Raw genomic sequence first — 15,423 nt, 5'->3', positions numbered from 1 at the left:
TGATACTATCATTTGAAATAATAATATGTGAGTTATTTTTATGAAAACGTTTCTCATGAGAATGAAAACAACTTTTTTCTATTTTCTACAAGTACATATGAACTTGTTTTCATTTTATGAAAACATTCTCAGTGTTTTTTGTTTTTGGGCCACCGCATGTGTTTTTGTCTCATTTTTGTTATCTGAAAATGAAAACAACCCTTTAAAACGTTACCAAACAGGCCCTAAATAACCTATAGAATTTTTCTACAAAAATTAGAGAGCACTTGGGAAATCACTTGTTCAGTTTATGGACTTTTATAATTTAGTCCAAACTTTAAGCACAAGACCAATTCAAGCCCAAGTCCAAGCCCAATTGAAACTTGTGACAAGTTTATTTATGGACATGTGTTCCGCTTGCATGGCTACAGATAATTGTATGTTCAGACACCTGTGATATATGCAAAGGCCTCAAATGTGCAAGCAAAATCTGCAGCAATTTCATATGAGAAATAGATAAAGATGTCAAAGAGCTGGATCCGCCATGGCTTCAACAGGGTAGCTCGAATTGTAGGCAGAGCTGCTGACCCAAAGAAGGAAAACTTTCCTGTGTTAGAAGGTCACCCTGTTGCCCAGCAGCATGCAGAAGTAGCTCTTGAAACCCATGACACAGTAAAAAAGAAAGAACAATTGCTGAAGGAGTTCAAGATCTATAGATGGAGCCCTGACCATCCCAACAACAAGCCCTACCTTCACTCTTACTTTGTGGACCTCTCCAACTGCGGTCCTATGGTAAATTTATCTTCTCTACTTTTATTATTATTATTTTTCTATTGATTTTTCCTTGGTAGAATGTTTAAGGGACATTTTGGGCTTCAACTTGGACATGCTTCTATGAACTTAGAATTTTTAGTTTGATATGTCTTTTTATATTCACTTTTTTGGTCCACGTAAATGGTTTCATAAACTTAGAAAGTGGTAGTAAAGGGCTTGTAGCTCAAAAGCATTTACTTATGCGTCTGAGGTCCTAAATTTGATTCCCCCTTCTTCAATATCGCTTATATAAAGGAAAATTGTTTGTACAAAGAAAATGTCAGATGAGCCATTTGTAAGTACTTGAGTTGAATTTTCAATTTTAGGTTGAATCTTTTGATAAAATTTGGTCATTTAGGCTGGTCCAACTTCCAATTAGGCCAATTTTCGTTGAACCAAACCAACCATATAATATCTAACTCTAAACTCTAGCAATTTTAGGTTTTGGATGCATTGCAGAAGATAAAAGCAGAGGATGATTCAAGCCTGAGTTATTGGAGGTCGTGCAGGGAAGGGATATGTGGGTCATGCTCCATGAACATTGATGGGACAAATACTGTGGCCTGCCTCAGGCCCATAGATGCAGACACTTCCAAACCCACTACTATAACTCCTCTGCCTCACATGTTTGTGATCAAAGATCTGGTTGTTGACCTCACCAATTTCTACCAGCAGTACAAGTAAGATGAGCATTTCTAATTCTATTTAGGGTTCAGACCTAATTATTAAAGTTTCCAGCCCAATGTTTTGCAGTATATTTTTCTAAAATATTTTGTTTTCATCTTTTTAGCTCTTTTTGGTCGGTCTAGTGGTATTTCTTTTTTTAATATTAGGAATAATCTCAAGTTTGAATTCACAAAAAAATGCTTTCATTTGTTTTAGGGCAAGTTATGCTTCCATTTAAATGCGCAAGATAAGCTTTATGATTCTTAAATATTAAATGTTACTTCTTTAGAATTTAGTTAATGAGAGTTAAACTTATCACTTTTTATTAAACAACGCATCTTCATGAGAGTTTAATTTCTTGATTTACCTTGGCTAGGTTGATTGAGCCATGGCTGAAGACGACGAAGCCACCAAAGGATGGCCGAGAGTACAGGCAATCACCCTCAGACAGGAAAAAGCTTGATGGGCTTTATGAGTGTATACTTTGTGCTTGTTGTACTACCTCATGCCCTTCCTACTGGTGGAATCCAGAGGAGTTCCTTGGACCAGCGGCTTTGCTCCATGCCTATCGATGGATTGCGGATAGGTAACCTTACCAATAAGTTATCAAATTACTTTGTTTTGTTATTTGTTTTGAGTGATTCAATCAAAAATTTGAGTAATACTAGAGACACCAAAACAATTTCAAATTTTGAATCCTAACAAGGCCGGAAATATTTTACTTGTATATTCCTAACTCCCACTATAAATCTAATTTATTTTGAACATGTAAAAAACTGGGAATGAAATTTTGGTGCTCGAGTATTATTGTCGTAGATTATGTATGTGTTGTGATCAATTGGGTTGTGCTTTGGCAGTCGGGATGAGTTCACAGAGCCACGATTGCAGGCATTGACAGATGACCACACGAGGTTATATAGATGCAGGACTATAAAGAATTGCACAGCCACTTGCCCCAAAAGCCTCAATCCTGCGGATGCCATTAACAAAATGAAGACCAGGCACCTCTTGTCTCAACCAATGGAAAGGGTTGAGGACCAAGGATATATGTTGTGTCAGGCAAACCAATTGGTTGAGAGCTTTTAAACTTGTGTATCCTGGGCTTATAGACATTGGAGAATATGGAGATGCAAGTAAGTCCAATAAAGAAATGTCACCTAAATTTATACATTAGTTTCAATTTTTCACATTAAAGAAAAATTTAAGAAAAATGTCACCTTAAGTTTTCAAAATTCACAATTTGTCACCTGACTTTAACATCATCTAATTTTCCATCCATTTTGAAGGGTATTTTAGTCTTTTCATTTTGAAGGGGATTTTCATACTGTTTCAACATCCCCAAACTCCAAATTTAGGAAGGTTGCAGCACTACTTGAGACATTGGAAAGACTAAAATACCTTCCAAAATGGATGAAAAATTGGATGATGTTAAAGTCAGGTGACAAATCATGGATTTTGAAAACTTAAGGTGGTATTTTGCTTAAATTTTTCTTTAAGGTGACAAATTAAAACTGATGTATAAGTTCAGGTGATATTTATACAAAATCCCTCCAATAAATGTATAACTCTATAACTGAAAGGACCATGTAGTTTGTTTCCAAGAAAGAACCATATAAAAAAAAAATGGAAATGCTTCACACAAGTATTAATTTGAAAAAAGGTACTGGAAAATTTTTAATATGAATATTTAGGAATCAAGAATACTACATATGTGCAATACAGTGGACAGATTTTTCAACTAGTCAACATCTTAATCTTGTCTTTTTAATACAAGAGATAACTAATTGAGCTACAAGCCTTTTATAAAACTATTTTAAAAGATTTCAAATTTTTTTGGTATTGTTTAGTTTGCATTTTATTTTTTCATACAAGCGATATTGATAAAAGAAGAAATTGAATTTAAGACCTTGTGTGTGTGGATAAATGCTATTAATCCCTTGCGTGTATAAGAGAATAAATGTGACTCATATTCTTCTATGTTAGCATTTTAACAAACTTTACGTAACGGATGGGATTTTTCGTGAGTTTTAGTATGGGTCTGTAAGGCCCCATAAAATCGAGTACAAGTTTGAAATGCACCCACAATTGAGAATTGAGAGAGAAACGTGGTGTTGGTCATCGATCTTGGAGTGCACTGCAAGACATACCGATTCAACGGAGCAGACAAAATTTGAGGATGGATCGCTTCGGAATGGGCTTATGGGCTTTCCTAGCTTTTGCTAACCCAAAAAGAAAAAGAAAAAAAAGAAAAAAAATAATATTTCCATAGAAGGCAATTTACAGAATACGGAGGGAAAACGAGCGCGTGCATTGCTAGCTTGAGCTAGTCATACAAAACCCAAATGGGTTTTGCTCAAAACAGCTATTCACAGAAAACTCGCCCAAGAAATTTTCCTAGAAACCATGCTCTTTTCTCGTTTTCTTTTCTTTTCGGCCAAACAACGCTCAATAGAGGCTTTCAATCTACTTCGGAGGTACACACTCTGAAGCCCTTTTTGAGAATTTTGGTTTCTTTTCTAGTGTTTTAACTCAGGGGACGTGCAATTCTTCTGGATCGCTGAAATTCAATCTTTATTTTGGAAATACTCGTTTCAACGTTTTGGGTTTATGCTATGCAGATTATATTACATGTTCTTTGAGTTCATATTGATGTTTCTGTGCATACTTTATACATATTTGTATATTTGTTAAATGTCTTTATTATTCCCCAAATGTATCTTGTTTGAAAGATAAAGTATCTTTTGAAATAGTTTATGTGCTCTTAGCACCGTTTTCTTGCAAGTTGATTCTGCAAGGGCAAATTCTATATTTGGTGGTGGAGCAGTTTTCACTGAGTTAGTGTCCAATGGAAATGTGATGGATTACCACAATCCAAATTTCTCATTTTGAAAAGAAAAAAAATGAAATATCTTGTGGTAGTAGATGGTAATGTCAACTATGTGACATTTGGCTATGTTTTGGTACTCAGGATTTTTAGCAGCAGGAGTTTGCATAGGATTTCTGAACATTAATTTGAAGTGGCTGCTTTGGGTTGTTTCGTTCGAAGTTTATTTGGGGGTTTGAATTTAAGGGATTAAGAAAATCCTAAATGGTGGTTTTCTCGCTTATATGTGAAACGGTGTTAAATGTTCATTCACCCTTTTGGCAAGCATAAGACATTCTTAGCCCAATTGGGGGATACTGCTCAAAGTTCTGTTTCATGTTTCCTTTAGCATCTGAGTTTCTACTGAATCATTTGTGCCTGATATAGGTCTGGCCTCCCTAAGAGAATTCATTCTCGTAGTTATGCAAATTCATCGAAAAGTGCTAATGGGAAGACAGATATTAGACCCCCGATGACTGTAGAAACACCACCGGCTTCTCGCACTAGGGCTTCCTATGTTATTGTATGCAGCCTTCCCCCTTTTGTTCTCTTATCAGTTATATTATCTACATCTTCTTGCTTTCAAGGTGCACATTTATGGATATAATAAACAATAAGCATTTGTTTCATGCTTTCCTGGATTGAGGTCCCTTCATTTGTTAATCAAATACTTTTTTCTGCAGCCGGCTGCTGGTGTACTATTCTTTGCTGGGTTGGCAACTTTCATTCATTATAATGATGAGAGGAGAGTAACTTTAAAAGGTACTATTTCAACCTTTAGTACTGCTAGGGAACTGGTTTTGATTTGAAGTTGGTATCTGGAAAATGATGCTTGTGGATACTTTGACCCATTTATGTGGCCTTTCTCATATTAGTTTGGTCTTCTTGTTCTTCCTCTGTATTTTGTTAGCATTCAAACTAAATTGCTAATTTAATATAAAAAAGATAGCTCACTTCAGCGACTTTAGAATATTTACTTCTGACTGTAAAGAAACATTTAGAGTTGTTAATAAATTCATTTGATGTTAGGCTTGATGTGTGAAAGGCAAGAGGTCTAATGATGAATTAAGTGGCTCGAGTCTGAAACCTCTTGTTCTTCCTTCATATTTTTTTTGTATTCACTGGATTTCATTTTTTTATGTTTGGATAACACAACATTCAAACTAAATAGCTAATTTTAGCTATCAAAGATAGTGCATTTTAGTGATTTAAGAATCTTTGCTTCTGACTGTAAAAAACATTAGAATTGTTAAGAGATTCATTTGATGTTGGCCTTACGTGCGAGACAAGAGGTCTTATGATGAGTTTAGTGGCTCCAGTCTGAAACCTCTAGGTTATTGGCTGTCCAATTATTTGTTTAAAAGGATGCAATCGGACTATTTATGCGAAGTGTTACTGGGTTAGTCTTCATTCCATTTTCTTATTGAGGTACTTCATTAATGTTAGCTTGTAGAATAGTGAAAATGTTTAATATGATTTTTAGCTTTATAATGTAAAAAAAATATTGCTGGCAGAAATGCTATGTTCACCTCAATTTGGATTTACTTTGTGGAGTCAAATTGTTCTTAATGCAGGGCTGCATCTTTTGTTCCTTTTTCTAGCTTTTGTATGATGAATTGAGCAGCATAATCAATTAGAATGATGAACTTATTGTTGTGCTTGGGCTATAGTCAGTTGGAATGGAGACAATTATAATATCTTTTCATCGTAGGACAATGTGCGTGCTAGCTGTTCAATATATACCCATTGGTTTAAACTTCAATTTTTGTCTAAAATCTGCAGGGAAATTCATAACGAGCTTAGTTTTCCATCGAAACTCTGTTCTCCCATATTAATTGAACTACTAACTTAGCTATTTAGAATGTACTATGAATCTGCAAGTACGGTTCCTGATTGAATGATGGAGAAATGACTTTGTTTTCTAAGACCAAGCAACATCCTTCTCTTACTTTTTCTCCATCTTAGCAGGTCAGGGTAACTGCCCATGCGTAAACAATCTCAGGGGCCCTATAATCGGTGGTCCCTTCACTTTAGTGGACATGGAGAACCACACTGTCACTGAACGAAATCTTTTAGGAAACTGGGTTCTTCTCTATTTTGGATATACTTCTTCTCCTGATGTTGGACCGGAACAACTCCAGTTGATGGCCAAGGCCATAAACATATTAGGTTGGTACTTTATTAACATTTTATATTTGAATACTATTTTGTTGTTGGACCACTGACGTGCCACCATTTTTTTTTTCTCCGGTACAAGAATCGAGACATAACTTTAAGATTCTACCAGTATTTGTTACACTTGATCCACAACGTGATACCCCTTCTCATCTCCGTGCCTACCTTAAAGGTCCGAATTCTTCTACAGTGGAATGTTTGTACTTTTTATTCTAATTATTTAAATATGGTTTTGCTAATATCTCGTTTTGGCTTCCCCTATCACCTCACCCAACATTTTCGTGGACAGAGTTTGAATCAAGGATTGTAGGGTTAACAGGACCTGTATCAGCTATAAGGCAGATGGCTCAGGAATACCGTGCTTATTTTAAGAAGGTTGAAGAAGAGGGCGATGACTATCTTGTTGACTGTTCCCATAACATGTGAGCCACTAGCTAAAATCTTTCCCTTTTCAGTTTTCTGGTATATGAGCTCAAAGTGGCTTTAATGTGCATTGAAACAACCAGGTATTTGATGAACCCAAACATGGAAGTTGTGAGATGCATTGGTGTAGAGTACAATACAGATGAACTGTCAGAAGCAATCGTAAAGGAAGTGAAAAGAACCTCAACTGACAAGAGCTAGAAAGTTTTGTGAAGCGTCGTTATGGAGATTTTTCCATTCCACTTCCCCCCATCTCTCTCTCTCTCTCTCTCTCAGGCATACATACGACAGAATTCAAATGTCGCTCTTGATTAAGCAGTAGTTTAGAACTTTTGTAGAATGTGTTAAGTTTCTTGATTCGGAATAGTCATCAGACAAGAATATAGAAAAGTTGAGTAGCAATGTCATATTTGTTTTAAAGGCTACCCCAAATTCAATTCAGCTTAACTTCATTGGTTATAGACAAGAACATGTATTACTTTTCAAATTGTTAGGATATCAAGACCGAATTTGTGAATCCATTGCAATGAGAAGCAATGGGTTACAACTGGATAGCGACTTTTTTTTTTTTCCTGAAAAAAATGAAATCAGTCCTAGACCTAAGTCATTGCAGCAATGTGCTATGCATCTACGGTTCATTGCAGGATGAGCAGCAGAGGCTTCAAGAAATTGGTTCCCCAGTTTTTTTATTTTTTTTATTTTTAAAATTGTTATTTTTGTGGTCAACGTTTTCCAGCTCTACTCAAACTATCTTAACTAAATATTACTCTTATCCTCCTCTAACTATACAGTCTCTTTATATATAAATAAAGATTTTACGAAAGAACATGTATATTGCTGCAAAAGAAATTTTTAGCTCGTTCTTTCATTTCTGCTATACAATGCATGCTCTAAATGTTGATGGTCTCAGAGCCAAGAACACCAAAAGGCTTCAAAAGGCTTCATACTTGATGAATAATTCTTCAATCACAAGACAGCATTCTCCTATTTCAACGCAAAATTGAGCAGCATTTTCTTCCTGAATCCTTATCTTCATCTTCTTAATAGCGGCAATCTTAGCCCTTTATGCATTCTCATACTGTCAATTAAAAGGATTCAGAAAAATACTTTTAACGACTTGAGTTACAAACCTCCATCATTAATATTCTTATTTATGATTATAGAACACCATCAAAAGTACCTACCCTGGAATTTCCCTTTTTTTTCAACACCTTGTTTTGACCCGGCTTCTTTTAAATTTGCAGATTTAACATAGAAAAGCCACAAACATTCTACCAAAACTCAACCACTTCTTAATCAATTCAAGAAGCAGTTGGTGATTGGGTCAATAACTCAATTAGGTCTCAGTTTTTTTTATTTATAAATATGGTATATTCCCAGTTCAAATATGAGATGTTCTGCAATTTCCATTTCTTGTTTTTTTTTTTTTTTTTTGGTATTTTAAATAAAAATGTATTTATATATGACTGTTATTAAACACAACTGGCTTCATACGTGGGATGTTGAAAACCAACAAAGACGTGCCCTCCTCAAAGAAAACAAGGGCCATGACAGATTGACAAGGCTGGGGTAAGAGTCTAAAATTCTAGAGATCATCATTTATCGCAAGACCGGGTCTTCTGCTTCCACACAAGAAACCCAAAGCAAATACAATGAGAGAAAAAAAAAAAAAAAAAAAGAAAAAAAAAGAAAAAGAAAAAAGAAAAACAGAACCAGAAACAGAAACCAGATACGAAAATTGAGAAAAAGATTCAGCACCAGCTATTACAGTTTTTTATAAAACAATAAACCCGTAATCTATTATTTTCTTTTCCTGCCATTTATTCCCATTTCTTTCCCTGCCCCTGGTTTTAATCATGCAATCCAATTTCATCTCTCTTGCACAGAGCAGAGAGAAATCCAGGAGGCATTGTCTCTAATTATTAATAATAATCAGAGCCACTCAAGCTCCAGGAGGAGGAGGCCATGCAAATAATCTCCTGGGTCCTCTCTCATTTTTTCATTAATTCTTGATTTCTTTTCATGTGTTTTTTTTTTAAATTCTTCTCCAAAATGTGATCTTGGGTTCAACTTGGTTTTCTCTCTTGAACTCTAACAATTCTCATACATCTTTTTCATTTCATGCACCTCATGCTCTTCCCTTGGTTTTCTTAATGGTACACAGAAAATCCCAATTGCTGTAACATCATCACACCATGCACAGAATTTGATCAGGGACTTGAAAGGGACATAAACAATAAAAGAAAAAAAATGGGAGAGTCGCCGGAGAAGAAATCAGGCTGTGGCATATTGAGTGCTGTTTTTGGGAGAAATAGTTTTTGGCCAAGAAGAACAACTTCTACAGGTTCTCTTCCTGTGGCCAATAATAACAATGCCACATTTGTCAAAACACCGAGCACTCCAAATTCGAAACGGCGGCGTGGTGGCTCTGATGAGGCTTCCTTCCTTGATTCATCAACCAATCCATCAGATGCTCCGCCATCAAAACCTATCACAAAGTCTTCCCAATATAGTAACAGGGCACCTCCTATACAACAACAGCAACAGCAACAGCTGCAGCAAAATATTCATGGTAGAAATGGTAGGCCACCTCAAGAAGCTGCAGCACAAGCAGGTCCAATGGTTTCCTCATCAGCCCCAAGCAAAATGGCCCCAAGCCAAGGTTATGTGAACCAAGGCAAAAGGGTGCCAAAGGAGGCAGTTGGTATATCTGGTGAGCTTGATAGCATGATTGCTGATCATCAAAAATCAAAAGGGAGCAATACACTTGTAAGGGCTTCCTCCAGCAACGTCATGCTTTTTGGCAATTTGGGTAATTTGAGACAACCTGGTGGAGGTGGAGGTGGAGGTGGTGGAAATGCAAACTCAAATAATGTTCTTGATTATCTTCCAAAGACAGCAAGAGAAGAAATCCCAATGACGAATAATGTAAATGTGGGAAAGATGAGTGCTGCTAAAGAAGAGAAGAGACAGAGTATCACAGAACCGCCTGCTTCCTTATGCCGGGCATTGTCGACTAGAATGGACCCCGAAACTTTGAAGATCATGGGCAATGAAGATTACAAAAATGGGAGGTTTGCAGAGGCTTTGGCTTTATATGATGCTGCAATTTCTATTGACCCCAATAAGGCTTCTTATAGGAGCAACAAGAGTGCTGCATTAACCGCTCTAGGTCAACTTCTCGAGGCAGTTTTCGAGTGCAGGGAAGCCATTCGGATTGAGCCCCAGTATCACAGGGCTCATCATCGTCTGGCAACATTATATTTTAGGTACAACTTAAACTGCATAAAGTTCCACATGTTAATGTTATTTGGGAGTTGCAATCTTTTTTGTTAAAGTTAATTTGTTGTGTGCTTGTAGGTTAGGGGAAGCAGATAAAGCTTTGTATCACTACAAACATTCTGGGCCAGAGGCTGATCAAGAGGACCTTGCTAAAGTAAAATCTCTTCAGGCCCTTCTGAACAAGTGCACCGAGGCTCGTAGGTTAAGAGATTGGAACACCCTCATAAAGGCATCTGAAAGCGTTATATTAGCTGGTGCAGATTCAGCACCACAGGTTAGCCATAGAATTGTCAAATTCCAATCCCATCTTTATTAGATTTCCCTTTCTCTTATTCTCCATTAAACATCCTCTGGATACGAATTTTTTTCTCAACGTTATGAGGAGATGAGATGCACCTCAAGAGTCCATATCGAATTTAACAGTTGAGAAGCATTTCTGTATTTGACAATAAAAGTATATATATATTTACATAAATATATGTAGATAAGCTCACTTATGTATACTAATATGAGTCCATATGTTGTTTGTTACTCTACAAAGATATATGCTTTGCAAGCTGAGGCCTTACTGAAGCTCAATAGGCACCAAGAAGCAGATGAAGCACTATCCAGGGGTCCAAATTTTGAAGTAGATGCCTGCTCTAAATTTTTCGGTCCTATTGGTAATGCGAACTTGTTAGCAACACGGGCTCAGGTGGATATGGTTGCTGGCAGGTACTGTGTTTTATACTCTAAAAGTACCTATATTTATCATTGTGCATAGTGTCACACAATAAAGTTATGTGATTCAGAAAGCACGAGCAGAATTATGCAAATGCTTATGCACTACTCAAAAGGAAGAATATTGTTCACATAGTTGGTTAATTGGTTTCCAATGGCTTGACAGATTGGATGATGCATTGGAGGCAGCTCAACGAGCATCCCGTCTTGACTCAAACAACAGGGAAGCAAACATGGTGGCGAGGAAGGCTCGAGCTGTTACGGTATCTCGATCAAAAGGCAATGAGCTTTTCAAGACAGCAAGATTCTCAGAGGCATGCGTTGCCTATGGGGAGGGACTTGAGCACGACCCTTACAATTCGGTGTTGTTATGCAACCGTGGTGCTTGTTGGTCAAAACTTGGTCAATTAGATAAAGCAATTGAGGACTGTACAGCCGCCCTTAATGTGCGCCCATCTTACAGCAAGGCTAGATTAAGAAGAGCAGATTGCAATGCCAAGGTGACCATATGTGCTAATACACATCTTTCAAACAACAAAAAAAGAAAAATTCAAGTTGCTTTTGGTTTCTCTTTGATTATGTTATTTGTGATAATTGGTATGTTTCAATGATGATGTATCATGCAGTTGGAAAAATGGGAAGCTTCAATACAAGACTACGAGATTTTGCTTAAGGAAACACCCGAGGACGAGGAGGTAAGCCGCGCTTTGTCTGAGGCCCGGCAACAGCTCAAGAAATTGTGAGGTGAGGCATAGCCAGAGAGACCTTAGAGATGGAGAATGGAAACAAGCCAATGCAGTATAATTAGGAGGCTGTTAGGAAAGAAGCTGCCCTTCCGCAGTTGTATGGCTCTTGGAGCTCCAGAGCAGAAACACAAAAGTTCAAGTTGGAGAGGCAAAAGTAGATGAATTTTCAAAGAGGAGATTGAAGGTGGCAACTGATATAACGTAACACAAATACATGACCCAATTTTTCTTTTTATGTGTAGTTGTATTTGTGCAATTCTTTCTGGGAAATGTATTTGATACTGCTTATAAAAAAATGTGAAAATATATTTGGAACAAATATTGAATTCTTTGTTTCTGCAAGCCGTAATGTTGTTCGACCGTGTGCTAGATTTAGAGATTTAAGTGCTTCACTGTCATGCAATGGTTGTTCATCGGAGCTATAAATCCTATAATTTTCCATCTCCGAAACGTTGAGTCTGAATGAACTTTGGGCAATTTCAAATGCCACATCTGGTGGCAGACATGTACACATCACCTGCGATGTAACCTTTGAAACCCAATTAATTGATGATTATGAGGGCTTGGGAAGAACGGAAAGCTTTATGCTTATGGGGTCCAATGTCAACACTTTTCGTTCTTGTTTCTTGTGCTAAAGCTCAACCAAATGTGCAAGCGTGAATGGAAACAAAGAAAGACAAGTAAGACCAACAAGAATACATAGATTTATACTTGTTCGGCTTTACATCCAACTTAGAAATGACTAAGTATGGTTAATCACTCAAAATTTCAAAACACCAAATACACTGACACTGAAGCTCACACTCTCAAGAATAGACACAGAAAAAGAGAAAATAAAACTTTTGTTCATGATCACTCTGCCGTGCAGCAGGAGCGTTTCTAGCCTATGGCAGGCTGGGCTCATGGCCGGCCCAAATTTTTGCTAAAAAATATTACCTACACTACATATGTCCAGCCCACTTAAATTAAACATTTTCTTGTTATAAAGAAGTGAAGCCCACATAGATAAAGCTAGAGGGTATTAGTCAAAAGATGGAATTATGATGTTGGAGAGAAATCATTATGTCTCCCTTAAAAGCCATTTGCTTTAACTATAAATAGGTATTATATTTGCTTGTAAACACACACGAATCAAAGAAGAGAATAGAGTGAGAGTCAGAGAGAAGAGAAAGAGTGAAGTCTATCTGAGGAGAAATTATGTCAGTGTAAACACCACAAAGAGAAATATAATTCCACTCCCAATATTATAGTGGTACTTCTCATACTCAGATTATTCTAGTTCTATAACATTTCTTTCTTTCTTTTTCTTCTCTCCTCTCTCTTTTTTTTTTTTTTCATTCTTTTCCTTCTCTCTTCTCTCCCTTTTTTTTTTTCTTTTTTTTCCTTTTCCTTCTCTCATCTCTTCTTTTTTTTTTCTTTTTTTTTTTTACCGTTCTTTTTCTTCTATCTTCTTTCCTCTTTCTCTTTTTTTTTTTAAAAAAAAATTCTTTTTCCTTCTCTCTCTTGTTGTTAAAAAAATATTACCTACACTACTTATGATTTTTTTTTGTCTTGCACAAACCCCAAGCCTGGCCTATAATTTTTTTTTTTGTCTCTCACAAACCCCAAGCCCGGCCTATAAATTTTTTTTTGTCTTGCACAAAGACAACTGTTTCAGAAACTACAGAACATGATTGATAGGACTGTGGAGCTCGAGGTGGAAAGCCAAAAATTGGTGTCATGAATCATTCACAATTATTCAATCCTTCTGTGTTTAGTTGGTATCAAAGCTGGCTAACTCCGATCTCTCAAACAAAAATACAAAAACCCTAGCCATTGGCACCCTCTACCACCGACAACAACCAAACACACAAAAATAAATAATAAAAACACATCCGCAAAACAACGATAACATCCTTGTCGTCACAAACCAAGTGCAACAAAAGACCCTAAAAACACAAACTCGCCGATCCTAGCCGGTGCAACCTACCCTCCAAACTTGTTCTCTCTCCATGGTTTTCGAAGATACCCTTGACACCCCCACCATCGCCTCAAAATCCAGTGCTTCAGAAACCCGCAAAACTCTTCACATGGCACAACCAATTGTTACAGTTTGCAATGATACTTCAGCTGCCCCATTCACCATACGGTTGAATGGACATAATTATAGCACTTAGTCGAAGATGATGTTGCTTCATGTGTTAGGCCAAGGAAAAATAGGTTATTTGATAGGGAATATGGCTCAGGTAGAGGAAGACGCTCTAAGATTTGATTTGTGGTGTATTGAGGACTCCATTGTTAAAGGATGGTTGATAAAAACCATGGAACCTGATTTGTTAGAATTGTTCTTAGATATACCAACAGCTAAAGATGTTTGGGAAAGTGCAGCCTAGATGTATTATGACACGTCTGATGATCGTAGATTTATGAAGTCGCGATATTACATCCTACTTTGTTGAGCTCAAGACCGTTTGGTTGGAACTAGACCGACGTCGTCCAAACAACACCAAGTGCCCTGATGATATGAGATTCGACAGGTTGAGATACATAAATACCGTATTTATAGTTTTCTTGCAGGTCTAGATGATGAGTTTGATAAAAGGAAGACTTTGGAAAAGACCAAAGGAGAGAGAAATTTTTTAAAAGAAGCCAAAATGAACAAAATTGCCCTTATTTATTTTTGTATTTCCTAAGGAATCCTTTACATTTGCATGTCTTTTGTTTGAAAGTTGAGAGGTTTTTCTGTCTTTTTTTGAAATTTTTTTGGCTTTTTTCAAAAGTGAAAGTTTTTTTTGTTGCTAAAACCTAAATTTACTTTGATAAAATTAGAGGAGATTTGTTGAGGTTGAGACCACTGCCAATATTGGAGGAGTTGTTTGCTTTGGTTCGAAAAGTGGTCCAATACCGAGAAACGATGCTCAAGAAGGATGGAAAGACTGAATCCTCTGCTAAAATGGTTTCCAAAGCCCCTACTGCTAGTTTTTCTTTTCCCCGTCCAACCCCTAAGGAAGAAAAAAACATGCATTGCACTTACTGTAATGAGAATTGTCAAACAAAGGCCAGGTGTTTTAACAAGAATGGGTTTTCGGAGTGGTTCCTTGAACGCCAGAAGCAATGCTAGGCAGCACATGAGAAGAAAAAGAATGGTGGGAGTGGTGTAGCTATTGTCGTCGTCGTCGGCCAGTCTTTCGTCTGCCTGGTCGCTAGAGCTACCCCGGGTGTTTCAACCTTGCCTACGACAACTTCTTCAATTGATGATTCTCTTACTGTTCTTCTCAGTTATCCATTCCAGAGCCTGTTGACTGCTAAGGTAACTAGGGAAAAGCTTTATTGCTTTTCGACCAACGAGATACATGTTAGATTATAGATTCGGGTGCTACGAATCATATGACCTATGACAAGTCCTTTTTTCATTATATGACTGCTCCTACCAAAACAAGTGTGGTTACTGCCAATGGAGAATCTAACTTAGTAAATGGGGTTGGTTCCATCACTCTTACTCCTACCCTCTATTTACATAAAATTTTGCTTGTTCCTGCTTTGTCCCATAATTTATTATCTATTGGGCAAGTTACCGAGCAATTAGATTGTTGCATGCTCATGTTCTTTTCTTTTTGTTTGCTTCAAGATGTTCAGCCAGGGGGATTGTTGGGCGTGGTACTAAAAAAAAAGGGCTTTACTATATGGATGACATTGCACTGGGTCGTGTTCATCAGGTTTGGGGCTTTGTCAGGGAGAAGCATAAGAAGGTTTGGTAATGGCATCAGCGGTTGGGTC

General features: G+C 37.1%; 3 protein-coding genes across 4 annotated transcripts; all 3 read left to right on the top strand.

Annotated features, from left to right (window-relative positions):
* LOC18772657 (succinate dehydrogenase [ubiquinone] iron-sulfur subunit 3, mitochondrial) lies at positions 502-2,544 on the top strand. The gene is made up of 4 exons (XM_020565811.1): positions 502-771; positions 1,234-1,472; positions 1,835-2,044; positions 2,316-2,544. The coding sequence occupies exons 1-4, from the start codon at positions 502-504 to the stop codon at positions 2,542-2,544; spliced, it is 948 nt and encodes a 315-aa protein (XP_020421400.1).
* Positions 3,588-7,440, top strand: LOC18773230 (protein SCO1 homolog 2, mitochondrial). 2 transcript variants are annotated; one of them, XM_007205642.2, is made up of 7 exons: positions 3,608-3,932; positions 4,709-4,844; positions 5,005-5,083; positions 6,290-6,490; positions 6,579-6,668; positions 6,786-6,918; positions 7,003-7,440. In XM_007205642.2, the coding sequence occupies exons 1-7, from the start codon at positions 3,862-3,864 to the stop codon at positions 7,118-7,120; spliced, it is 828 nt and encodes a 275-aa protein (XP_007205704.1). In that variant the 5' UTR covers positions 3,608-3,861; the 3' UTR covers positions 7,121-7,440. The 2 variants fall into 2 exon arrangements, with proteins under 2 accessions (XP_020420637.1, XP_007205704.1); XM_020565048.1 differs by lacking the exon at positions 4,709-4,844 and having other exon boundaries at positions 3,588-3,932.
* LOC18773194 (inactive TPR repeat-containing thioredoxin TTL3) lies at positions 8,177-12,051 on the top strand. Its single transcript, XM_007206252.2, has 6 exons — positions 8,177-8,902; positions 9,084-10,188; positions 10,280-10,475; positions 10,743-10,915; positions 11,088-11,421; positions 11,548-12,051. Exons 2-6 carry the CDS (start codon positions 9,170-9,172, stop codon positions 11,662-11,664), a joined length of 1,839 nt encoding a protein of 612 aa, XP_007206314.2. The 5' UTR covers positions 8,177-8,902; positions 9,084-9,169; the 3' UTR covers positions 11,665-12,051.

The sequence above is a fragment of the Prunus persica genome, chromosome G6, assembly GCF_000346465.2.
Source record: "Prunus persica cultivar Lovell chromosome G6, Prunus_persica_NCBIv2, whole genome shotgun sequence".
Classification (NCBI taxonomy): domain Eukaryota; kingdom Viridiplantae; phylum Streptophyta; class Magnoliopsida; order Rosales; family Rosaceae; genus Prunus; species Prunus persica.
This window is presented reverse-complemented; position numbering and strand designations above follow the sequence as displayed.

Bases quoted from the DNA above. Each gene is read 5' to 3' on its own strand.
- LOC18773230 (XM_007205642.2), top strand. From the start codon at position 3,862: ATGCTCTTTTCTCGTTTTCTTTTCTTTTCGGCCAAACAACGCTCAATA. The intron at 6,491-6,578 runs GTTGGTACTTTA...CTCCGGTACAAG, and splicing joins CAAGGCCATAAACATATTAG to AATCGAGACATAACTTTAAG. The intron at 6,669-6,785 runs GTCCGAATTCTT...TTTCGTGGACAG, and splicing joins TCTCCGTGCCTACCTTAAAG to AGTTTGAATCAAGGATTGTA.
- LOC18773194 (XM_007206252.2), top strand. From the start codon at position 9,170: ATGGGAGAGTCGCCGGAGAAGAAATCAGGCTGTGGCATATTGAGTGCT. The intron at 10,916-11,087 runs GTACTGTGTTTT...ATGGCTTGACAG, and splicing joins GTGGATATGGTTGCTGGCAG to ATTGGATGATGCATTGGAGG. The intron at 11,422-11,547 runs GTGACCATATGT...TGTATCATGCAG, and splicing joins GAGCAGATTGCAATGCCAAG to TTGGAAAAATGGGAAGCTTC.
- LOC18772657 (XM_020565811.1), top strand. From the start codon at position 502: ATGTCAAAGAGCTGGATCCGCCATGGCTTCAACAGGGTAGCTCGAATT. The intron at 772-1,233 runs GTAAATTTATCT...TAGCAATTTTAG, and splicing joins TCTCCAACTGCGGTCCTATG to GTTTTGGATGCATTGCAGAA. The intron at 1,473-1,834 runs GTAAGATGAGCA...TACCTTGGCTAG, and splicing joins AATTTCTACCAGCAGTACAA to GTTGATTGAGCCATGGCTGA.